General features: G+C 44.9%; 1 protein-coding gene across 1 annotated transcript in view; it reads left to right on the forward strand.

Annotated features, from left to right (window-relative positions):
• Positions 1 to 549: 549 nt before the first annotated feature.
• The window catches only part of ncanb (neurocan b), a 274,307-nt gene continuing 249,082 nt past the window's right edge, over positions 550 to 25,774 (forward strand). Inside the window, exon 1 of the mRNA XM_060846570.1 lies at positions 550 to 733. Within this exon, the coding sequence (XP_060702553.1) occupies positions 550 to 733 (184 nt within the window). The remainder of the gene's footprint in view (positions 734 to 25,774) is intronic.

The raw sequence follows: 25,774 nt of genomic DNA on the forward strand, positions 1-25,774 counted from the left end.
CAGAGCTGGGGGCTTTGTTATAAAAATGGAGGACAAAGGTTTGAAGTTGTTGAGCTCAATGCTGAGTCCTGTTGAAGGTCATAAAGAGCCTTTACGGAAAATGCTATTCTGTTCCTCCCGTTTGCAATGAGCTTCATTTCAACAGTAGATCAGGCCCAAGAGGGAAATGTTAGCGTGTGAGTAAGCTCTTACTGAAATTGCAAACAACTGGAAGGGTCATATTTATGGATAGAGTGAACGTGTTCACAAAGCAGTCACCCCAGGCTGTGATTGGTCTTGCCAATTTAATGGAGACCGGAACACGAGCAGCAAATGCAGTAAGCTACATTGAAAGAATTGCAAGTGAAAAGTTACTTGACCTGGATGGTGGTTGGGAGCCTTGGATAGTGAGGAGAGAGTCGGTGAGTGGGGGCAAGTTTTACAGCTTGTGCTGGGAAGTGCCATGGGAGGGTGTAGGTGGTGAGGAAGCATTGGCAGTGATTAGAGGTGACCAAGGGTTCACAAAGGGAATGGTCCCTGTGCAATACTGACAGTGGAGGGCAGGGAAAGATGTATTTGATTTATGGCATCCTACTGGAGGTGGCACAAATGCCAGAGGATGATCCTTTGAATGCAGAGACTGCTGGGGTAGACGATGATGTCAATGGGAACCCTCTGTTGTCCTGGCAGCAAGGGGAAGGAATGAGGGCTGAAATGCTGGCGTTGGACATGGATGAGGCCCCTGTCAATCACAGTGGGTGGGTGGGTGGGGGAATCCTTTGTTAATGAGAAAGGGTGACATCTCAGAGGTAACCCGATGTCCAGGTGGCATAATCAGGACCAATACGACGGAGACGGAAGATCTGAGAGAATGAAGTGAAATCCTCGCAGAAACCAAAGATAGTTCGATTATTGTGGGAGAGATGTCCTGAAGTTTATTTACAACGCTTACAATTTCCAAGGCTACAGACACGTACACTTAGAGTCATAGAGATGTACAGTACTGAAACAGATCCTTCAGTCCAACTCGTCCATGCCGACCAGATATCCTAAATCAAACTATTCCCATTTGCCAGCACTTGGCCCATATACCACATAGTCTTGTGCTTACTGACTTGGCCCCATTAAACAGAGAGTGTGAGTGAGATGCATACCTTTACACAAGGACATCTGCTGTTGTAATATCATATAACTATCAAAGATACGGTCTCTCTGCTCTGGAATCTCCGTCAATATACAGCAGTAACCTTTTTGACCAGACTTTCCATCACATGCCCTAATATGGCTTTATGTGGTTTGGTGTCAATTATTTGCTGGATTATGCTCTTCGGGACACCTTGCTCTGTCATTGGCACTCTGTAAATGGAAGTTGTTGTTATTGTTACAACACTTGCACTCACATAGAAAGATATTCCCAATTGTCTGTGTGTTTATTGTCATCGCAATCTGTCATTGATCCAGATTTCACTCAGACCTATCAGCATGATGTAAAGCTGGGAAACTGCCTTTGCTGTGAAGGAATACAGAAGCAATAAATTTCATCTCAAAATCCCTCTTTATCAGAAAAATATAACTGTCCTTTTATCACTTTCCAACTGGTACTCCACAGAACTTGCTGTCATTTTAAGAATAATTCCAGATTCGAAGCAAATTCCCGGACAGAACAGAATTTGTGGACCTTGATGATGTGTTGGATTGGTTTTGGATTTGCATTTTTTTTCTTAGTGTTGAACGTTTGCTTGGGAACAAGCATTAAAACATTGCAGGTTTTTCTCTCTCTCTCTCTCTGTGTCTGTCTCAGCCCCGGAGTGTAGGTTGCCATGGTGATACAGTATCTGTTTAACTGCGGGACTGTGGGGGTTATCTACATATTCCTTCACTGTAATGAACAGAAAACCCAAAACGCTGTACAGAAAAAAAAGCCGAGAGAGTCTGGAAATGCCAACCATGCTTAACCCTGTCATAACCATCAGAAAATGCTGTCTGCATCCTCCAGCTGCTGCCTTGATTGACACACCGAGTGTTGTCTGAAATAAATTAGCGCTTATTACGTTTTGCTGCGATTAGTGATTCCTATTTTGCATTTTTGTAAGCTCCTGGTAAATGTTTAGCACAGTTTGCCCACGAATCAATCAACTAACAAACCCCCATTCCCCTCTTTACCTCCCCATCCCCCCCCCACCTCCCCATCCTCCTATCCCACACTCCCACCCCTATTTCCCATCTCCCACTCTCCCATCCCAGCCCCATTCTCCCCTTTCCACACTCCCACCCACCAGTTCCTGTTTCCCTTGCCCCATCCTTCCTTCCCACACTCCCACCCCTTACTTCCCATCTCCTATGCTCCTATCCCATCCCCATCCCCCCCTTTCCACATTCCCACCCATCATTTCCCTGACTTGCCCCCATCCTTCCTTCCCACTACCCCATTGTTGACCGTTTGACTGAAAGGAACATGCTGTTCCATGCTCCTGATGATCTCACACACATTCTAAACCATTTCCTCTTGGTTTTCTCTGCTGCAAGGGAAAGCAACCCAAATTTATCCAGCGTCTCTTCGTCGCTAAACTGCTCCACTCGAGACAACATCCTGGTGAATCTCTCCTGCACCCCCTCCCGTGCAATCACATCCTTCCTATAGTATGCAGACCAGAACGGCACACAGTACTCTGGAGCTAGCCAAGCAAGGCTCATGCTATCTAATGAATTTTCCAACCTTACAGGCGCTGGTTTCTGAATTTCTCCCTACTCCTTTTCCGGGGAGTGAGCTAGCTGTGGGGAGAAACTGGCTACCCTGGCACCACAGCATAGACTTTGAGTTACCTAGCCCTTTAAGTCTGCTCTTTCATTCAACGAGTCTGTGGTTAATATGTGATCATGTTAGAACATGTGAACTAACTCCATAAAATCCTCTTATCCCACATCCCTTAATACCTTTGGTTAACGAGAAATTATCACAGACCGGTTTGAAATTAATAATTGGTCAAGCATCAGTTATCGTCCAAACTTGGACAACTCTTTGAGCACAGAAGTGTTTTCAAATTCATTCTGGAAAGTTCTGTCTCTGATATTTAACAGACTGGGATAGTAAAACTGAAGAGAGACTGACTCAGTAAGGACTACCTTCACTTGTGTTTAGAACAATGAGGGGGAATCTTATCGAAACCCATGAAGTTCTAACAGGGCAAGACAGGAGTAAAAGCAGGAAGGACGTTCCCAGTGACAGGGGAATCTAGAACCAGGGGTTACAGTCTGAGGATACAGGGTAGATCATGTCAGACTGAGAAGAGGAGAAATTTCTTCAGCCAGAGAATGGAGAGCCAGAGAAAGCAGATGGGGCCAAACATTGAATGTTTTCATGAAGGCATTTGATACAGTTCTTAGGACTAAAGGGGTCAAAAGGTATGGGGAAAGAATGGGAATAAGACCAGAGTTGGATGATCAGCCATGAATGTCTTGAATAATGGAGCAGGCTTGAAGGGCCGATTGGCCGACTCTGCTACATTTTCTGTGTTTTTCATTTCTGTGACTATGCTCCCTGGCCTTAGAGTCTCCAACCAATGGAATCAGTTTCCCTCTACTTACCCTTGATATCTCAAAATCTTAAATAAATTCTTCCTTTTCAGCTTCTAAATTGCAGTGAATAAAAGCTTAGTTTGTTTAATCTCTCTCTGTAGCTTAACTGTTGAAAGCTGGATATCAATCTGGTTAATCTGCTTTATAAATGTGTTGCTGGAAAAGCGCAGCATGTCAGGCAGCATCCAAAGGAGCAGGAAAATTGACATTTCGGGCATAAGAAGGGTTATGCCCGAAATGTCGATTCTCCTGCACCTTGGATGCTGCCTGACCTGCTGCGCTTTTCCAGCAACACATTTATAAAGCAAATTAACCAGATTGATCGACATTTCGGGCATAAGAAGGGTTATGCCCGAAATGTCGATTCTCCTGTTCCTTGGATGCTGCCTGACCTGCTACACTTTTCCAGTAACACATTTTTCACCTCTGATCTCCAGCATCTGCAGTCCTCACTTTCTCCTAATCTGCTTTATAGTCCCTTAATGGCCAAATGTATCCTTTCCAGAGTATTGTGATGCCCAGAGCTGCTCACAGTTGCTGCTGCTGTTATCTGATTTGTGGTTTGTCTACTTTGAACTCTAGTCCTCTGGATAGGACAGTCAGCAACCATTATCCAGCTTTCTCCAAGTAACTGGTCTGATGATGCCTTGTCCACTGCCCATTGTTTGAACTCGTGCAGATACATGTGGATCCTACTTTTCCAGATGCCCAGAGCTTCATCTCTGGTAGCTACTCACAGTTTGACCCTTCAGTATGTTGTCTCTAGTATGTAGCACCTAGTTTGACTCTTCACCATGATCCTCAACTAGTGTTAGTTATTATCTCCTACTTTATGACACAAAGATGTCAACCATCTGGTTAGTGCTGTCATCTCTAGGTAGGAAGGCTGTGTTCTTTGAGTTCAATTCCAAAGCACATTCATCAAAGTTGATACTTAAGGGAATACTGAGAGAATACTGCACCGTCTGTCAGGTGAAAGGTTAAACTGAGGCTCTGACTGTTTTGTCAGGCGACAGTAGATGACTCCACAGAACCTTTTGAGCTAAATTACGACAGGTTTTGTCAGTAGCCCAAGTTGTCCCTCAGTCAATATCATTAAAATAGAAAATTTGACCATTATTCTGGAGGGGATTACACAAACTGGATTTCTCTGTAGAGAGGCAGCAGAGACTAGATGGGCCAAAGAGCTTCCAACAATGACTCCAGCACTCTATAACTTATCTCATTGCTGTTTGTGGGAACTTGCTGTGCACAAACTATGCAAGAGTGACCACACTTTGAAATTTGCATTCAGGCTCTGTGGGACTCCTTGAAGCCGGGGAATATGCTGTATAAATTCAAGCTTTTTTATGTGGTTTCTTCAGGTTCAATTTCCAGCCAATACTCATTCACATGCCTGAATTGTGCACTCCAGCAGCTGCCCCATGTGTTCGAGTTAAAAAATACATCAATAAGATTGTGCTAAGCATGGTTAGTCCTTGGTTGAGGCTCTTTCTTTTTAGATCTGAGATTGATAATTACTTACTCTTGCGTCTGAGTGGTTGATGTTGTTACTGATGAGTAACTATGCTCCTATTTAGTAAAGCTCCATCTGTCTGCATTGTTCAAATAAATCCAGCATCTGGCTTTGTGTTCTTGTTTTCCAGGTGATCCTTATTACTGTCTAACACTATTCCTGAGCAAATATAATCAGAAGCATCACTTCCCTCTATGAAGCGGAACACCATGGCTTCAAGATGCAGATTGACTTTTTTTTCTTGATGTTTATAATTGATTCAATGGCTCTTAATTTTTTCTGTTGTTGTTGCTGTTACTTTGGAGTTTTTGTTCCTCAGAATTGTTTCGTCAATCTTCCTAATCACAGGGCACGGTGCCAAAGTTAGCTCCATCAGGTTAAACCATCCCTCAGCAAACAGGGCAAATGCAATTTCAGCACACACTGAGTATAGGCTGGTACAATTACAACATTTACAGGGCATCTGGATGGGTATATGAATAGGAATGGTTTAGAGAGATAGGGGCCAAGTGCTGGAAAATGGGAGTAGATTAGGATATCTGGTTGGCATGGACAAGTTGGACTGAAGGGTCTGTTCCATGGTGTCATGGAAACAGACCCTTGGGAGGTCATGTTGTGGCTGTACAAGACATTGGTTAGGCTACTTTTGGAATGCTGCATTCAGTTCTGGTCTCCCTGTTATAGGAAAGATGTTGTGAAACTTGAAAGGGTTCAGAAAAGATCTAGGGTTGCCAGGGTTGGAGGGAGAGGCTGAATAGGCTGGGGCTGTTTTACCTGGAGTGTCGGAGGCTGAGAGGTGACCTTATGGAGGTTTATAAAACCACGAGGGGCATGATTATGGTGAATAACAAGCTCTTTTCCCTGGAGTTGGGAAGTTCAGAACTAAAGGGCATAGGTTTAAGGTGAGAGGGGAAAGGTTTATAAGGGACAACGTTTTCACACAGAGGGTGGTACGTGTATGGAACGAGCTGTCAGAGGAAGTGGTGGAGGCTGGTACAATTACAGCATTTAAAAGGCATTTGGGTGGGGATATGAATAGGATGGGTTTGGAGGGAAATGGCCCAAGTGCTGACAAATGGGACTAGATTAATTTAGGATATCTGGTTGTCATGGACAAGTTGGACTGAAGGGTCTGTTTCCGTACTCTATGACTCTATGACACTCTATCCAAGGCCCTCTTGAAGTAGTAGCCATGGAGATAACTAGCATGGCTTGTTGGTACCGAATGAATCCCCTAACCTTTCAGGCGCAGGTGTCTGATATTTGTCCTAAGCCTTTTCTTCAGAATGAATTGGAGTCTGTGACTGCTTTGGCTGCTCTACAGGGAAAGCTATTACTAACTTGGCAATGACTCACACTTGCCATTCTGTACAGATTCTTTCTTTAGCTCGGGTTAGTGGCCCAGGCATTTTATTTTAGGAAGTCTAGCTGAAGAATTAAAACCCATAGTCTGCGAGTGGAAATAAGGAGTAAATTAGCACACAACGGCAAGCTGAAGCCAAGTCTTCAGTGTCTCTAACCTCGATTCTATCTAAAACCAAAGCAGAAAATGCTTGAGAAAATCAGCAGGTCTGGCAGCACCTGTGGAGAGAGAAACAGTATGAACATTTCATGTACAATATGACACTTCAGACCTGAAAAAAGTTGGAGAGCTCTCATTCCCTCCAACAACAGCAGCCATACCTAGATGTCTGGAATTCTCTCCTTAAACTTTCTGCTTCATGACCGTCCTCTTCCCTGTAAGACCGTTCCTAATCTACCCTACCTAATTTACCAAGCCTCTAGTGACCACTCTGTCCCACATCTCACTGTCTGTTCCTCTCTAATGGAATCTATGTTCTGCTTTGGAGTGCTTTTCAGCACTAATTCAAATTGTAATGTTATCTCCTCTCTGGGAGAACACCATCACGCTATAGGCACAGATTCATTCACTGGTGAGCATTTATTTAACTGTGATCTTTGGAATGCAGAAGTGGGAAGAGCATTGATTAAATCTACAAAAACTGATTCTACTGAATGTTTCTGTGTGCATTGTCAATTTGCTGATACATTTAACTCTTCATATTGGTCACTAATCTCATGCTTTGTTTTAATTGATTTCCAATCCTAGTCATTCGAGTGAATCAATTTTCCATTCTTAAACTTCTTTCAGTTGTAAGTTTTTTCAAACAAACTAATTATGACAAAGACTGGACTTCATTGGTTGTGCATCACTTTGAAATACCCAGCAGTTCCTTCCATCCTATTGCGTTGTCTGTCAAGTGTTAACTCTACAGTGATGAAACATGCTATGTGCATTATTTTTCTTTCAGGACATTTTAAAATTTAAAATCTCCCCCTTTGTTTTTCTCGCACTTTTCTATCTCTCCCAACAGTAATGTATGCTTGGGATATTGCTGCTGCTGTCCAGGCTGTTCCTAAGAGGTTTCCACATTACTGTGGGTCTGGAATGGTATTTAGGCCAGACTGGGTAGAGGTAGCAGATTTTCTTCCCTAAAGGGCAGTCATGAGTTAGGTGGGTTTTTACAACAATTGGCAGCTTGCTGTTAGGCTTATATTTTGTTAAATTTTAATTTCATTATCTTTCCTGGCATGATCTGAACCTATATCCCCAAGATGTTAGCCTGGAATCCTGGACGACAAACCCACTGACATTACCCATCATGCCATTGCCTTCACATGGTCCCTTGGTATTCAGGTTTTGTATTTCTCTAATGCAAGACAGGGACACTGGTTCGTGGTTTGTTTTCTGCTGATAGAATGACAGACATCGAAGTTGGGACAAATTAATCTCCATGCTGTTCATTCAAAGTGTGAAACACTCTACGACTGTTGTGAGGAGGCACAAAGCTCAAGCACCTTCTTTCTGTAGCTGCCAATTGCTCGGAGCTGTAGATTGTTCGAACCTCTGAATCAGGGTTTCAAGGGCCTACTAAGGACACTTGAGCATGTCCTCCAAGCTGAAGCTTCAGTGCAGCACTTAAGGAGTGCTACAATGTTGGAAGTGCTGCCTTTCGGATGAGATATTAAACCAGGATCCCAAATGTCCTTTAAGATGGATCTTTGATGTGGGTGCCAATGTCTAAGTCATATTTATTGTTCATCTATAATTGACCCTGAGTAGGTGATGGTGAACTGCCTTCTGCTGCTATGGGGTGTAGTTACATCCACAGTGATGTTTAGGAAGCTAATTCCAGGAGTTTTGAACCAAAGCCCAGTGGGTGTGAGATGTCCCATGACACTATTTTGAACAACAGCAGGGAGTCCTCCTCGATGTCATTGTGAATAGTTTACCCTTAATAGCCGATATGAAAACAGATTAACTGTTGGTTATCATATTATTGCCTCTGAGACCTTGCTGTGCATAAGTTGGCCACGTTTCCAAAAGTACATCATTGGTGCAAGACACTTTAGCATATGGGAGATGCCATATTGCGATAAATTTTTATTAGGCATCTCCACACCGCTGTACCTGAACAGCTTGATTCCAAATTGTCTTATTTCTGAAGGAAAAACCCATGTCCAGTTTGTTGGAATGGCCTATTCTGGAATACAGTGTCCAGTTCTGGTTGCCCTGTTAAAGGAAGGATATTATTAAGCTGGAAGAGAGCGGAGAAACAATTTACCAGAATGTTGCCGGAAATGGAAGGTTTGAGTCATAAGGAGAGCTGGATACACTGGGACTTTTTTCACTGGAGATAGGAGATTGAGGAGTGATCTTGTAGAGGTTTATAAAATCATGAGGGGTATAGATAAGGTGAATAGCAAAGGTCACGTAGGGTGGGGTAGTTCAAGACTAAGTTTTGAGGTAAGAGGAGAAATATTTTAAAAAGTCCATGAGGGGCAATTTTTTTACACAGAGGATGGTTCAAGTGTGGAATGAACTTCCCGAGGAATTGGTAGATGCAGCTACAGCTACAATGTTTAAAAGACATTTGGATAGGTACATGAGTAGGAGAGGTTTGGAGGGACATGGGCCAAGCACAGGCAGGTGGGACTGTTTTCGTTTGGGATTATGGTTGGCATGGACTTGTTTCCGTGCTGCATGACTCTCTGATTCTGTAAAAAAAATTGAAGAAAAATTCCTTTGATTGTTCCTTAGATTTGACAGTGCAGGCCATTGCCGAGCTGTGAATGTACGTCTGGTGCATTGTCCACACTTTTCAATCTGAAAATCTCACACGAAATGAAGCTTTTCAAATGCTTTTGTGGGAAGAAAGCCAGAAATCAATTTAGTTTCTTGGTAATGAAGAGACCAGAAAGAATTATTAAATTTCTTCTTGACATTTTTCTTTTCAAACTCTCCTGAAACTGCAATCTCATGCTTGGTGAAGTGAGAAAAATGAGGCCTGATCCAATTAACTCAAGTTCGGGAGGGGAAAACTGAGTGAGGCTAGGATGTGGTCTATCAACCAGGGTTTTCCACCTGAACACCAGCCAGTGACCCACTCCCACCAGAAACATTTATGTACAAGTATCTAACAAGAAAAAGATTGGGTTTCTTCTAGAGGTTGAACACACCAGCATGACTGAAAGGTTTGTAGGGGCTGTTTTATTGAGGTGTCAGTAGTCTCACTTACCAGCCAGTGAGATAGTCACATAAATGCCAAATACCGCAGATGCTGGAAACCTGAAACAAACTCAGAAAATGGTGGAGAAACTCAGCAGGTCAGACACCATCTATGGAGAGAAAAACAGATAATGTTTTGAGATTGATGTACCTCTTATTCAGAACTGAAAGGTGTTGGAATTTTTTTCTAAACTTTTAAGGTGGGTGGGAGGGGGTGCAGAGGTTCAGTACCAAAGATATATGGATTATTAATCGTGGTGAAAGAGAATAAAAAGATGTTAAAAAAGGTCTAAATTAAGGTGTGGAAAGGAGACAATGGGTCCTGTATACTCCGGGCAAATAACATGAACAAGACAAGGCTGTGAGGAGGTGGGGCTAGGGGGTGAAAGAATGTAAGAAACATGGAGAACAGACAGTTTCTGAAGTTATGGAATTCAATATTAAAACCTCAAGGCTGTAGATGGAAGGTTTGTTTAAAGGACAATCTAATCAGGCAGTAGTGAGGCCACCAGCAGCCTTCACCTGAAATCAAGACCCCAGACCCACAGATGTGTTCTGACAAAAGGTCACTGTTTTTCTCTCTCTACTGATACCACCCAATTTAATGAGTATCTTTGACAATTTCTGTTTTTTATTCAGTAAATCCTACCTGTCACGAATTTCAGGTCTGTCAGAAACTAGGAATGCATGTTCTCAATGGTGCCGCTGGGGAAACCATGGCTACTGCTGTAAAGACAGGCACCTGGCTAGGCAAAGGCCAGCTTGGGGTGGGGATGGACATGAAGTTTTTAAACGATGGGACTCACAGAGAGATCAATGTAGACATGGAGTTGGCAGCAAGAGCAAGGGTGTGACTCTCAGCTGAATTCCCAATTCTCAATTCTCACAGTCCAGTTCCTTAATCAGCTAGTGAGTGCCTTTGATTCAGGGAGCTCCTTACCAGACCCCTCTCTCCCAGTGGGGCGGCACAGTGGTTCAGTGGTTAGCACTGCTGCCTCACAGTTCCATGGACTGGGGTTTGACTCCATTCATAAGTTCATAAAATATAGGCGTAGAATTAGGGCATTTAGCCCATCAAGTCTCCTCCACCGTTCAATCATGGCTGATATGCTCCTTACCCCCATTTTCCTGTCTTCTCTTCATACCCTTTTAACTCATTCTCAATTAAAAATCTGTATAATCCCTCCTTAAATCTACTCACTGTCCCAACATCCACCGCAGTTTGGGGTAGCGAATTCCACAGATTCACAATTTTTTGGGAGAAGTAATTCTTCTTCAACTCTGTTTTAAATTTGCACCCCCTTATTCTAAGACTATGACCTCTTGTCCTAGTTGGGTGAATGTCTGTGTGGACTTTGCACATTCTCCCTCTGTCTTTGTGGGTTTCCTCCAGGTGCACCAGTTTCCTCCCACAGTCCAAAGGATGTGCCAGATGGATGGGTTGGTCATGCTAAATGGCTCATAGAATGTGGAATGTGGATAAGGTGGCTAAGCCATGTAAATGCAGGGTTACAGGGACAGGGTAGGGGGTTGGGTCTGGGTGGGATGTTCTTTGGAGGACTTGATGGACTGAATGGCCTGCTTCCACACTACAGGCATTCTATGATTCTAGAGGTGACAGTTGGCTGCATGGTTTCAGCACGTCTTATGGTGACAGACCCAACTAAAGCTTCATTATTTCCAGTGGCAGCAAGACCCCCTAAGAAATGGTAATTAATTGGGCTCCTCAGAGTCCCAATTGCTGGTGGGATTGTAAAATTAACCATGGGTCTTCCCATGTGGAATGCAGAAACAGGACAGCAGTGGGGTCAAGCATGTTGCCACTTCACTTGATTAAATGCCCTTGTGTTGCCAAGCTCGTCACCAGAGAACTCTGAAGCTGTTTGGGACACTGGCTGCAGACAGTCAAATGACGGACTGGTCCATTGACAAAGTAACTTGCCAACACATACGCCTGCAGAATCTGTTATGATTTGTTATGACCACGACGCTCAAGACTATATTACAATCTGGGTCGAAAGTGTGGCATAGCGTGAAACGTCGATTCTCCTGCTCCTCAGATGCTGCCTGACCTGCTGAGCTTTTCCAGCACCACACTTTTTGACTCTGACTCTCCAGTATCTGCAGTGCTCACTTTCTCCTATATTACAGTTTGGATTCAAATGACAAGGTGAGAGTTCCAGAGGCGAGGTGAGAGTGACTGCCCAGACATCAAGGCAGTGATTGGCTAAGTGTGGCATCAGGGAATCCTACTAAACGTGAAGTGAATGGAAATCATGGCAGGATATATCGAAGGCACCAACAAACCAAGCTGTAGACCCAGACTAATCACACGGACACCCGTCATTGGCAGCAAGGCTTACACAACATAAAGGGATACAAAGTGAAGTCGAACAGAATCGTGGGCAACAGTCCATCCCTAACTGATCAGCTCAATGAATTCTATGCTCACTTTGTACAGAAGGTCAGTGAAATGATGTCACCTGTCCCAACATCCCCATATGCACCAGTACCCATGGTCACCACCATAGACATAGAATAGGTCTTCTTGAAAGTGAACTCCTGGAAAGTGACCAGCCCGGGTGGCTGTGCACTCAGATCCCTTGCAGACCAACTGATGGGAGTATTCACTAACATCTTCAAACTCTCCTTACTGCAATTTGAAGTCCACACCTGCTTCAAGGAGACCACTATCATCCCGGTGCCAAAGAAACAACATACAGTGTGCCTCAATGACTACCACCTGGTGGATTTGACCTCCATCATTATGAAGTGCTTTGAGAGGTTAGGCATGGCTCAGATCAGCTCCAGCCTCCCAGCCTGTCTTGATCCTTTGCAATTTCCCCTAACACCGCAACAGGTCCATGGCAGACACTATGGCCCTGTACTCATCCCTGGAACATCTGGATAACGATGATACCTATGTCAAGCTTCAAATCATCGACAACTGTTTCACTTCTAAAACCATAATTCCAAACAAATAATTCTAACATCTCCAAAACTCCAGGACATATGTCTCTGCTCCCCCGTCTGTAACTGGATTCTCAACTTCCTGACCAACAGACCGCAGTCAGTAAGAACATGTGACAGCACCTTCTCCACAATAATCCATAACACTAGTGCCCCTCAAGGCTGGGTTCTTGTCCCCCCTACTGTACTCCTTCTACAAACATGCCTGTATGGCCAAATTCAGTTCCAACTTCATTTCATTGAGTACAGGGGTTGGGAGGTCATGTTGCAGCTGTAGAGGACATTGGTTCTGCCACTATTGGAATACATTGTGTAATGCTGGTCTCTCTGCTATAGAAAAGTTGTTCTGAAACTTCAAAGGTTTCAGAAAAAAATTACAAGGATGTTGCCAGGTTTGGAGAGTTTGAGCTACAAGGAGAGGCTGGATTGACTGGGGCTATTTTCCTTGGAGTGTCAGATGTTGAGGGGGCGACCTAAAAGAGGTTTATAAAATCATGAGGAACATGGATAGGGTAAATAGACAAGGATGTTTCCCCAGAGTGGGTGAGTCCAGAACTAGAGGACATAGGTTTAAAGTGCGAGGTGAAAGATTTAAAAGAAACCTAATGGGCAACCTTTTCACGCAGAGGGTGGTACGTGTATGGAATGAGCTGCCAGAGGAAGTGGTGGAGGCTGGTACAATTACAACATTTAAAAGGCATCTGGTTGGTTATACGAATAGGAAGGGTTTAAAGGGATATGGGCCAAGTGCTGGCAAATGGGACTAGAGTAATTTAGGATATCTGGTTGACATGGACAAGTTGGACTGAAGGGTCTGTTTCTGTTTTGTACATTTCCATGACTCTGTGATTCTACATTTGTTGATGACACCACTGTTGTAGGTTGGATCTCAGACATCATTGAACCAGAATACAGGAAAGGTTGAGTGCTTAGGGACGTAGTGTAAAGACAACAATCTTTCCATCAATGTCAGCAAAATGAAGGAGCTGGTCATTGACTTCAGGAAGGGGAGTGGAGGGCATGGGCCTCTCTGCAGCAATGGAGCTGAGGTGAAGATGGTCAGAAAAGTCAAGTACCTGGAAGTGATGATCACCAACATTCTGTCCTGGTCCACCCACATTGATGTTACAATCAAGAAAGCAGAACAACATCTCTACTTCCTCAGGAGCCTAAGGACATTCAGCATGTCCATAAAGACTCTTACCAATCTTTATAGATGCACCGTAAAAAGCATCACAGCTTGGTGTGGTAACTGCTCTTCTCAAGACCATAAGAAATTACTGAGAATGGTGAGCACAGTCCAGCCCATCACACAAACCAGCCTTCCATCCATTGACTCTGTGTCTACACATCCCACTGCCTTGGGAAAGCAACCAACATAATCAAAGACCCCTCCCACCCGATTATACGCTCTTCACTCTCTTCCGTTGGGCAGAAGATATAAAGTTTTAATACAAATATGACCAGATTCAGGAAGAGCTCCTTCCCCGCTGTTATCAGACTTTTCAATGGCCCTCTCAAATGTTAACGTCGATCTCTCTCTCTCTAATCTCCTCCTCATCAGCTGTGACACTGCATTCTGCACTCTGTTCTGTCATTCTAATGCGCTTGGATAGTATGATCTGCCAGTTTGCACTGTACTTCGGCACACGTGACAGTAATAAATCAAATCAAACAAATCAAAAATCTCCACAGCTCACACAATGTGTTAAAAAAATCTAAAGGCATTGGCTTTGCTTGTGTAGGGAGTTTATTGACTGGAACAGTGGAAATGTTCTCTCCCCAGCCCTAGCCTTACCCTTTTTATAGTTTACCCTTAAAAGCAGATTAAATTTTGTAATCGTATTGCTGCGTTCTGTGCACAAATTGGCTGGATGTGTCAAAGTACACCATTGGCTGCAAGGTACATGAAAGATGCCATGTTATTGTCAATCTTTATTGGACACCTTCGCACCACTGCACCTGTTTAATGCAAATATCAATTCGCCAATTAACAACCTGTTTCTCGTCTCAACTTAGTTACTTGCTTTCACCACAGAGAGGAAGGTGGCCGCAGTTGTTGGAGGCCAATGATTTCAGCCAATGGACACGGTTGCAGGATTCCTTCAGCAAACTGTCCTCAGTGCAGTCTTCAGCTGCTCCATTAATGATCCTTCTCCATTATTAGGACAGAGGGGAACGTTCACTGACAATTGCACAATGTTCAGCTGCATTCATAATTTCTCAGATGGCATTGTCATGTCATCATGTAGCAGGACCTGGACAATATCCAGGCTTGGGCTGGTTATGTGGCAAGTAACATCTGTAATACACAAGTGCAGGTAATGACAGTCTCCGACAAGAAAGGATGTAACTATCTTCCCTTGACACTCAATAACATTATCATCATTGCATCCACCACTACCAACATCCTGGGTTGATCATTGACTAGAAACTGAATTGGATTAGCCACAGCGACTACAAGAGCAGAGGCTAGGGATTCTGTGGCGGGTAACTCACATGTGCCCTGAACATTATTTACAAAGCATGAGTCAGAAATTGATGGAAAACTCCCCCATTTAGGACAAAGCAACCCAGCTACAACCTTCAATGTTCACTCTCGTCAACATCGACACTCCATAGTGGGAATGAGTACCATCTACAAGATGCAATGCAGCAACTTTCATTGAGGCTCCACCTACTACAGCACCGTCTAAATCTGTCCCATCCACTACCCGGAAGGCCATGTTTAGCAGACGCATAGGAACACCAAGCCCATCAAATGCCCCCCCAAAACCACTCACCATCCTGACTTGGACCAACATCACTGCTCTTTCAGTGTTGCTGGGGTCAAAATCTTGGAACACCCTCTCAAACAGCACAGAGAGAAGCCCTACACCTCCCTGGATAGCGAGGGAGTACCACATTTCAGATATAACCTTGAAATGCGAGGACTCCTCGACCCACTCAGCTGAGAGACCCCAGGGTACTCTGCAAAAAGGAGGAGGGAGGTTAGCACCAATTTCCTGGAAAATGCTAAACCCTCAGACAAAGCTCAGGAAACACACCGTCGGGCCAGAGCTTCCTGGGAGCAAATTGGCTGACCAGGCCCCAGCATCGCAATAATGACCATCCTTCAAAAGGCACCTCACTGACTGTAAAGATGGTTGGGGGTGGGGTGGGGAGGTGGGAGAGCGTGGTGGTGGAGGGGAGAGGGGGATGCTGGTGACATTGGGGTGTTGGGAGGAAAGGCGCTATAGCAATGCAGTTTCATTTTCTTGCCCCAGGACGACGCTGGTTGAAGATTTTGGAGTATTTTCTTTTGTTCAAACTAAAAGCACCCCCCCCCCCCCCATCCAGGGAAAGAGTTTTGCCAGAGGACTGGTCGTGGGGGTAAGCGGAAGAGAGGGAGACTTGGGAGATGCTGTCCCGTCAACCCAGCCAGAATGGGTGGGGGTGGGGGTGGGGTGGGATCCCGAAAGAAGTGCGGGTGATGCTGGAAATCTGCAAACAAAGCCTGAAATTGCTGGAGAAATCCGTGCAGCTCAGGCAGAGTCCGTTGGGGAGCAATCTGAACCTGTCAGAACTACGGAGCGTTGTTCCAGTTTTCCAGCATCTCTCTTTGTGCTGGGGGGGAGTGGGTGGGTTGAGCTGTTGGAGCGCTCCAGACTCGAAGGGCCGAACGGTCGTCCTTGCGCGCTGAGCTGGAAGCTGGTGTTCAGTTAGAGGTGTCTCACACACCGCCGCGCTGCCAGGGAATCTAAGGTGGTCCCTGCCTCTCTCTCTGTCTCTCTCTGTATCTGAAAGTGAGACAGCGATCTATCCGATCCCCTCTCAAACCCTTCACTCTGTGTGTCTGTGTGAGAGGGGGAGCATTCCAAGATCCACTTTACTTTCTCTCCAAAATACATTTGCTTTTTGTGTTGCCGCGGGGAGGGGGGGAGCCAGGTTGTAAAAATTCCGAATCAAAGCCCAACATCTCGCGTTGTGGGGCAGGAGGCACTGAGACAGCGATCCGTTTGAGCACCGGATCAGCGTTGGAGAAATCCCCGGGATTCGGGATCTGTGGAGCCGACCGAGTGTGATCTTCTGCAGGTAATAGTGAAAGAAAATCAGATTTATTTCCATCGTTCCTTCTGTTGAATGAGATTTGCAGGAAAACAAAGGTGTAGAACAATGCCCAGTCAGGATAGAGAGAGAGAGAGCCAAATATCATTGTAGACCCAACCACTGACATTGACAGCCTCTGCTTAAAAGATCTGATTTCTAGAATGTTAATTGAATAGAGGGTCCCTTACAAAACGTGTCGGGATCGGTTAGTGTTCATTTTTATAAAGAGTTGTCAGAGATTGAGTTATGCCAATGCAGGGACAGTGATAGTGCGCACCGTATTATCAACTCTTCGGGTTACATTTTTCGTTCGGTTTTGGGCTGGCAGTTTTGTCAAGGGTTTGCTGTCGGGGGTGGAGGGGGGGTCTGCCTGATTCAGATCTCCAGACCTTCCCCCCCCACCCCCAGGGGCCATCCTCAACTGCGAGACGCCCGCCGGCTGCTCTCCTGAGTTACTGTGACCGTTTCTGAGGTTGACATCGCCTGATTGTGGACTCCAGCTCACCGGGAATGCAGGTTCCCCCCCCCCCCCCCCACCAGTGTCACCGTGTCAAGGGAAGGGGAGAAGCTGAGGTAGGGGCTGGGCAGAGAGGAATGAGAGAGAGTGATGGGGTGGGTGGGGGGGAGTGGGGGGAATGAATGAGACACAGGCGGAGAAGGAGAGAGAGAAATGTCAGCAGTGACAATGTGTAAAACATCAGAAATAAAAACCCAACAGGGGAACAGGAGGCGCTGGGGTCTCCCTCAGCTGGTAATATCCTAGAGGGGAAAAAACCATCATTGCCAGAGAGAGACCCTGAGAGCTACAGAAATAAAACAGAGCAGAGAGAGAGAAAGGGCTGTTTTCTCCTGGTGTCTGTCAGCCCTTCCACAGAAACTGGGTCCAGGCACCTAACAGCCTGGGAGTCCCCCTGTGACTGACAAAACTCCAGGAGGGATCAGACCAGGACCCCACAGCCCGGTTCCCAAATACACCACAGCGTCCTGGCCACACAGCTAGCAGCTCAGTGTGAGTGTGAGTGTGGCGAGATGGCACGTTCACCCGCGATTTCAATGAGGATTCAGAATGACCGGTGCAATGTGATAGCAGCGCAGCCTGAGGCCGTTCAGCCCGTCTCGCCTGTGAGAGCTCACTGTGAAAGCCTTCCAATCTCGATACTCCCCTCCCGTTCCATCGCTTTCCGCCTCATCCTCAAACATCCCCCCTTCACCTCCGCCCAAATCCTTTGCTATCATTGTTCAGCTTTCACCATCCACACACTGGGATACCTTCTCGAATAGTTTATTTATTTCTGGGTTAAAATCTGAAGGGAATGATGCTGAGGTATTTAATCATATTGCATTTAGCAGTAAGTTCGGACAATCTCTGTTATCAGCAGCCCCCCCCCCCCCCTGCAATGCTTATCTTAAGTCAATGGGGTGAGTGAAGGGCTTTTGCCCGACACGTCGATTTTCCTGCTCCTTGGATGCTGCCTGAACTGCTGCGCTTTTCCAGCACCACTGATCCAGAATCTGGTTTCCAGCATCTGCAGTCATTGTTTTTACCCCATTTAGCTCCCCACCCCAGAGACTCCCAGCCTCATTCTTGATGAAGGGCTTTTGCCCAAAATGTCCATTCTCCTGCTCCTGTCCTGCTGTGCTTTTCCAGCACCACTCTAACCTAGACTCTGATCTCCAGCATCTGCACTCATTGCTTTTGTCTAATGCTTATCTTAAACCAAGTAACCCTACTATTTTTGAGGAGATCTGGTGAAGCGTTCTCGACCTGAAATGTTACCCCTCTCTCCAGAGATGCTGCCAGACCTGCTGAGTATTCCCAATGCTTCCTGCTTTTCTTTCAGATTTCCAGCGTCCTCAGAGTTTTTTTTCTTTTGTCGTTCAGCAGTTGCCCTGGGCCTGTGTTTCTGTTCTCTGGGCAGGACTGATTAAACTGATTAAAAAGGAAGGGTGACAGACAGTGAGAGAGAACGTGATAGAGTGTGAGAGAGAGAGTGAGAGAGACAGAGAGACAGAAGGAAGGGAAAACGTGAATGAGACAAAGAGAGAGAAGGATAAAGAGAAGGAAGCAGAGGAATAGAGATGGGGAGAGGCTGTGATCTGTGATAGTGTCAGACAGAGGCAGAGAGAGAGAGAATAATAGAGGGAGACTGAGATGGAATCAGAGCAACAAAGACAGAGAGGAAAAAAGAGGGAGACAGAGCATAGAGAGGTGGGGAAACAGTAAAAAAGGGAGAGTGACAGAGAGAGAGAAGGATAGAGAGAGATGGGGAGAGAGACACAGAGCAAAAGGCAGAGACAGAGGCAGCGATAATGAAAGGGGGGAGAGAAAGAATCAGTAAGTGAGAACTGAACGGCTTCACATCAATCCCAGGCAGGAGATAGCTGATCATTTGGCTGTCTCCTTGCAGCTGCATTTCAAGGTAAATGTTTGAACTAATAACTTAAACGCTGAACATACCACCTAGCTGGTTCTGAAACTAGAATAGAGCCAAGATCAGGATTCTTCTGCACTCCATCAATTCAATGATTGTTATTGCTGTCCTGTTGCTCGAGAATCTCCCATGACATTGCTCAGGGTGAGCACATTGGCACTCCGTTTTAGCTTGACATTATACCACGCAGTTCCCAGTGCCTTCTCCTGATGCTCAGTAATGTTACATTCAGTGGTTGAACCTGAAATAAGGTAGAAAGGCATGATAAATGCCAGCTTTGTCAATCATGCCTAAACAATGGGATTGAAGAAACTTTCTTCTGTAAGGCAGAAAAAAATCAAGCAATTCCAAACAGGAGGTCACCTCGAGGCCAATTACTGTTGGTCATTCATTTCTCTTCCTTTGTTGAAAGAATCTTGGACTGTTTGCTTCTGAACATGTTGCTGTTTTACAAATAAGAAAGAAAGGCTTGCATTTATAAAGCACCACTAAAGACCAGGAGACATGCCTAAACACTTTACTGCCAATTAAATATATTTGAAGAGTATTGATGTAGTTGTGGCGTATGAAACCCAACAGCCATATTGCACACAGCAAGCTCCCACAAACAGCAATGAGATAACGACTGGTTAATGTTGATGCAATATTGATTGAAGGATAAATATAGACTAGAACTTTCAAGAGAACTTTCATACTCTACTTTGAATAGTCTTAGAGTTGTACAGCACAGGCCACAGCACATGGCCAACTAGGCCATGCCAAGTACATATCCTAAATTAATCTAGTCCCATTTGCCAGCATTTGGCCCATATCCCTCTAAACCTCTTCTTTTCATATAGCCATGCAGATGCCTTTTAAATGTTATAATTGTATCAGCCTCCACCACTTCCTCAGGCAACTTATTCCACACACGCATCACCCCCTGCATGAAAATGTTGCCATTTAATTCCCTTCTTAACCTTTCCCCTCTCACCTTAAACCTATGCCCTTTAATTTTGGACTCCTTCACCACCAGGAAAAGACCTTGGTTATTCACCCTATCTATGCCCCTCATAATTTTATAAACTTCTCTAAGGTCCCCCCTCAGCCTCTGGCGCTGCAGAAAAAACAGCCCCAGCCTGTTCAGCCTCTCCCTTTAGCTCAAACCCTCCAGCCCTGGCAACATCCTTGCAAATTGTTTCTGAACTCTTTCAAGTTTCATAACATCCTTCCTATAAAAGGGAGACCAGAATTGAACACAGTATTCCAAAAGTGGCCTAACCAAATCCTTGTACAGCTGCAACATGACCTCCCAACTCCTACGATCAATGCGCTGACAAATAAAGGCAGGTATGCCAAACATCTTCATTATTTTGTCCACGTGGGACTCCACTTTCAAGGAACTATGAATCTGCACTTCAAGGTCTCTTTGTATCATTGGATCCTTTATATTCACCTGAGAGGTTGGCAGGTTTACATTTAACTCTGGATTAGTGGTGCTGGAAGAGCACAGCAGTTCAGGCAGCATCCGAGGAGCAGTAAAATCGATGTTTCGGGCTAAAGCCCTTCATCAGGAATAAAGGCAGTGAGCCTGAAGTGTGGAGAGATAAGCTAGAGGAGGGTGGGGGTGGGGAGAAAGTAGCATAAAGTACAATGGGTGAGTGGGGCAAGGGATGAAGGTGATAGGTCAGGGAGGAGGGTGGAGTGGATAGGTGGAAAAGAACATAGATTCTGGATCAGTGGTGCTGGAAGAGCACAGCAGTTCAGGCAGCATCCAAAGTGCAGCGAAATTGACGTTTCGGGCAAAAGCCCTTCATCAGGAAGATAGATAGGCAGGTAGGACAAGTCATGGGGACAGTGCTGAGCTGAAAGTTTGGAACTAGGGTGAGGTGGGGGATGGGGAAATGAGGAAACTGTTGAAGTCCACATTGATGCCCTGGGGTTGAAGTGTTCCGAGGCGGAAGTTGAGGCGTTCTTCCTCCAGGCATCTGGTGGTGAGGAAGCGGCAGTGAAGGAGGCCCAGGACCTCCATGTCCTCGGCAGAGTGGGAGGGGGAGTTGAAATGTTGGGTCATGGGGCGGTGTGGTTGATTGATGCGGGTGTCCTGGAGATGTTCCCTAAAGTGCTCTGCTAGGAGGTGTCCAGTCTTCCCGATGTAGAGGAGACCGCATCGGGAGCAACGGATACAATAAATGATATTAGTGGATGTGCAGGTAAAACTTTGATGAATGTGGAAGGCTCCTTTAGGGCCTTGGATAGAGGTGAGGGAGGAGATGTGGGCGTAGGTTTTACAGTTCCTGCAGCAGCAGGGGAAAGTGCCAGGATGGGAGGGTGGGTTGTAGGGGGCCGTGGACCTGACTAGGTAGTCACGGAGGGAACAGTCTTTGCGGAAGGCGGAAAGGGGTGAGGAGGGAAATATATCCCTGGTGGTGGGGTCTTTTTGGAGGTGGCGGAAATGGCGGATGATTTGGTTTATGCGAAGGTTTGTAGGGTGGAAGGTGAGCACCATGGGCGTTCTGTCCTTGTTATGGTTGGAGGGGTGGGGTCTGAGGGCGGAGGTGCGGGATGTGGACGAGATGCATTGGAGGGCATCTTTAACCACGTGGGAAGGGAAATTGCGGTCTCTAAAGAAGGAGGCCATCTGGTGTGTTCTGTGGTGGAACTGGTCCTCCTGGGAGCAGATACAGCGGAGGCGGAGGAATTGGGAATACGGGATGGCATTTTTGCAGGAGGTAGGGTGGGAAGAGGTGTAATCCAGGTAGCTGTGAGAGTTGGTGGGCTTGTAAAAAATGTCAGTGTCAAGTTGGTCGTCATTAATGGAGATGGAGAGGTCCAGGAAGGGGAGGGAGGTGTCAGAGATGGTCCAGGTAAATTTAAGGTCAGGGTGGAATGTGTTGGTGAAAAGGCAAGGTAACATGTAGAGACAGGTTTCTTTTAATCAATAAAGAGAGCTTTTATTGTTATCTTACCAAGTTAGTTATTTTCTACATTGATGTACCCAATGTTCCTCACAATGATAGGTTGCATCCATTTATCAGTGATCCACATGAATGATCTGCAATGATCTCTCAGCCTCATGATCCTCAGCGGGAAGCCCGGCATGGCCTGGCGCCAGACCATGCTGTGGACTGGAAGCTAGGTGTCAGCGTGGTCTGTTTTACTGAGCATTTATTTCTGTAATGCCTGACATTTTATTTCTCCATTTTCGAAGATCTTTTAACTAAAGAAGCTGTGCCCAGGTACCCTTGTACCTAAGATGGTGGTGTTACTGGCAACGTATAAACTTTTCACTGTATTCATCCAGTATATGTGAATATAAAGGCTGATTCTGACAAGCAGAGGAAAAAAAACTTCAAGTCTAATTTTAGGAATTTCCCTGATGGCTGGCAGTGGGTAGGGTGGGCTATCTGAGCATTAGTGAAAGTTTTCCATTGATTGTAGGTCTATTTCTATGATACAGTTGCAGAGTTCCATTTAGATCCCAGTCAGTTTAGGCTACTAGACCCTAGAGATGATATAATGGCCTTGAAAGTGACACAGTCAAAATTAATCAAGATAATAAAAACCAAAAGAACTGAGGATACTCTAAATAAGAAACAAAAACCAGAAATTGCTGGAAAAGCTCAGCAGGCCTGGAAGTATCTGTGGAGAGAAATCAGAATTAATGTTTTGGGTCCAGTGAGCTGAAGAAAGGTCACTGGAATGGAAACGTTAACTCTGATTTCTCTCCACAGATGCCGCCAGACCGCTGAGCTTTTCCAGCAATTTTTGTTTTTGTTTCATCAAAATGATGCCAGGATCAAAGGGTTTAAATAACGAAGACAGGTTGCTTAGACAAGGCTTGAATTTCTGTGCATTTGGACAAGTAAAGGGTGACCCGATTGCATTGTTTAAGTTAATTAAGGAAGCTGACAGTTTAGTTAAAAACAATTTCCTCTGAGTTGGGAGTCTGGAACAAGGGAAGATAATCTTCAATTTGGAACCCTGTGAGTCAGCTGTGCTGTCCAAAGCAGTTCATCACATAACAGGCAGTGGAAATCAGGAATATTTTATTCATTCATGGGGTATGGGTACCTCTGTCTGGGCGAGCAATTATTGTCCGTCTCTCATGGCCATTTAGAAAGGGGTGCTGAAGAAGCTTCTGAGGCCGCTGCAGTCCATGTGGTGCACATACACCCACTGTCTGTTCAGGAGGATGCTCCAGGGCCTCGACCTAAAGATGAGGTCGAAACAGCGACCTTGTTCCAAATCAGGACAGAGCGTTGTGTTGGGGGCTTGGCAGTGCCTATGCCGTGGAAGAGGTTGTGTTCCCGTGTATCTGCTGCCCTCCTCCTTCCAGGGGGTAGAGGTTGCAGGTTTGGAAGATGCTGTTGAAGGGGTCAGCACTCTCTCCACTGAAAATGCAACTGTGGTCAATTAATAATTTAAAAACTGAGATTGATCGATTTATGTTTGAAAAGCTTATTAAGGATTATGAAGTTATTATAGAGATTGGTTATGATCTAATTGAATGATGGAACATGCTGAGGGGGCTGTATGACCAGCCCTTAGAACAAACAGGACGACAGGCATAAACCTATTATTTGCAAGATCTTTGCAAGTGTTTTATACTTTAGCCTCTCTGATACCTACAGATTAGGTCTATATAGACTCATTGTTGAAGAGGAAGTAATTGGAAGTTCCTGATGAAATGGATCTAGAGACTGAATTGAAACCTGACAAATATTTTGCTTTCATAACTTAGGAAAGTTGTCTGAGTGTCCTATTTTTGGCAAGGGGGCAATCAACATCTAGGTGTCTGTGAGTGGCCCAGATTGGGTTTATTCATTAAAGGTAAATGTTTTGAACATACCCTGCCCCTGGGACAATGTTCTGCACAGCAGGAATATGCTCATTCATCAAGAAGTTTAACAGCAGCCACTTGCATTAATACAGCATCTTTAACACATTAAAGCACTCAAACGAATTGCACAGTCACATATATCAGAGAAAATTTGATGTCAAGTCAGATAAGGGGGTTCACCAATAGCTACTGCAGAGTGGTAGGTTTTAAGGGATGCGAGAAAGGAAGAGAGAGAGATGCAGAATGGCAGAGATGCTTATGGAGGGAATTCCAATGAGTCAGTCAAAGGCATCACTATCAATGATGCTGGCAATTCAAATTAGGAAGGCTCAAGAATCCAGAATTAAATATAAAAATTGATTGTTTAGGATGGAAGGTGAGTTGCTTTGTGTGCTATTGGACAAAGAGTCAGAGAATTGTGCAGCATGAAAACAGACCCTTCAGTCCAACTTGTCCATACTGACCGTCCTAAATTAATCTAGTCCCATTTGTCAGCATTTAGCTCATATCCATCTAAACCTATACCTATCTAGATGCTTTTTAGATGTTGTAACTGTATCCATCTCCACCACTTCCTCTGGCAGCTCATTCCATACACGCACCACCCTCTATGTAAAAATGTTGCCCCTCAGATCCTTTTTAAATCTTTCCCATCAAATCTTAAACCTTTGCCCACCAGTTTTGGACTCATCTATCCTGGGGAAAGTGGAGAAAGATGAGTAACTGAATTGCTGTAAAATAATGGAAGGTGGCTATGTTTTCCTAAAATGTTTTCAGATGGGTGAGAAGTTCTCAACAGTACCTCTCAAGGGGAGTGGGGGGGAGGGGGCAATGCAATCCACAATCTGTAAAAGCTTTGCTAAGTGAACTTTTCCTCTACTTTGTCCAGGGGTTGGCAAGGTTTGTTATTGCAAATTACTTCACTTTGTGCCCTACCTACAAAGGGAAAAAGTTCAGGATTGCGAGACCTGAGGGAACTATGCTCAGTGCCCTCAGCCATCTGCTTGTGTCACAGCCAACAGAAACCAACTACAATTGCTTGTGTTACCTTATCTTTCACAGCCCAGTGTCTCCTGTGACTGTCTGGTCCAGCCATGACCAGCTGCTAGCTCGCTATTTTCTGTAGCTGTTCATTGGCAAGGCAGAGGTATCAAAGCAATAAAGGATTTGGAAATATTCCTTGGTTACTCCCAGAGACCTCCCTCAGAAGCTGCTGCATAGAATAGGTTTGATTCTGTGTCCTCAGTAATTGGAGGAAGATTCCATTCTTTATAGCATAATCAAAGGCAAGGAATGTTGGCAGAGGCACAAGGGACTCAGAAACAAGAAGGAAAATCATTTTTTTAAACATGCAAAATTTGCTTCTGTTGCATTTTTCTGCTGTGTAGAGTCAAACATTTTGTAACACACTGCAGAATCTGCAATCCCTTGCCATAATGGGTGGTCAGCCTTGCCTATAATTGGCCTCAGGTTGCTGTTGAATTGTAAAGAACTTGGGTAAAGCATGTTCTGAAACCCCATCAGCTCAGCCTCAACGACATAGCTCAACCCCAGACTCACCTTAATGCACCAACATCGCATTTCTGAAATTGCAAAATCAGTCACAAGTGAATGAGATTGTCAATTAGTGTCAAATTAAAGGGATTGAAACATGCTCAAAGCTCATTTCAGGCAGAGGCCGGTGACTAGACAAGCTTTTAGAGGGTGATCAAATCAATGTATTGAAGAGAAATAAAGGATTTGACAACAGAGAAAAAGGGGAAAATGTATGCACTTGCTGGGAATTAATCTAAAGACTATTAATATACATTGAAAGCAAA

Source organism: Hemiscyllium ocellatum, chromosome 28 (genome assembly GCF_020745735.1).
Source record: "Hemiscyllium ocellatum isolate sHemOce1 chromosome 28, sHemOce1.pat.X.cur, whole genome shotgun sequence".
In the NCBI taxonomy this organism is placed as follows: Eukaryota; Metazoa; Chordata; class Chondrichthyes; order Orectolobiformes; family Hemiscylliidae; genus Hemiscyllium; species Hemiscyllium ocellatum.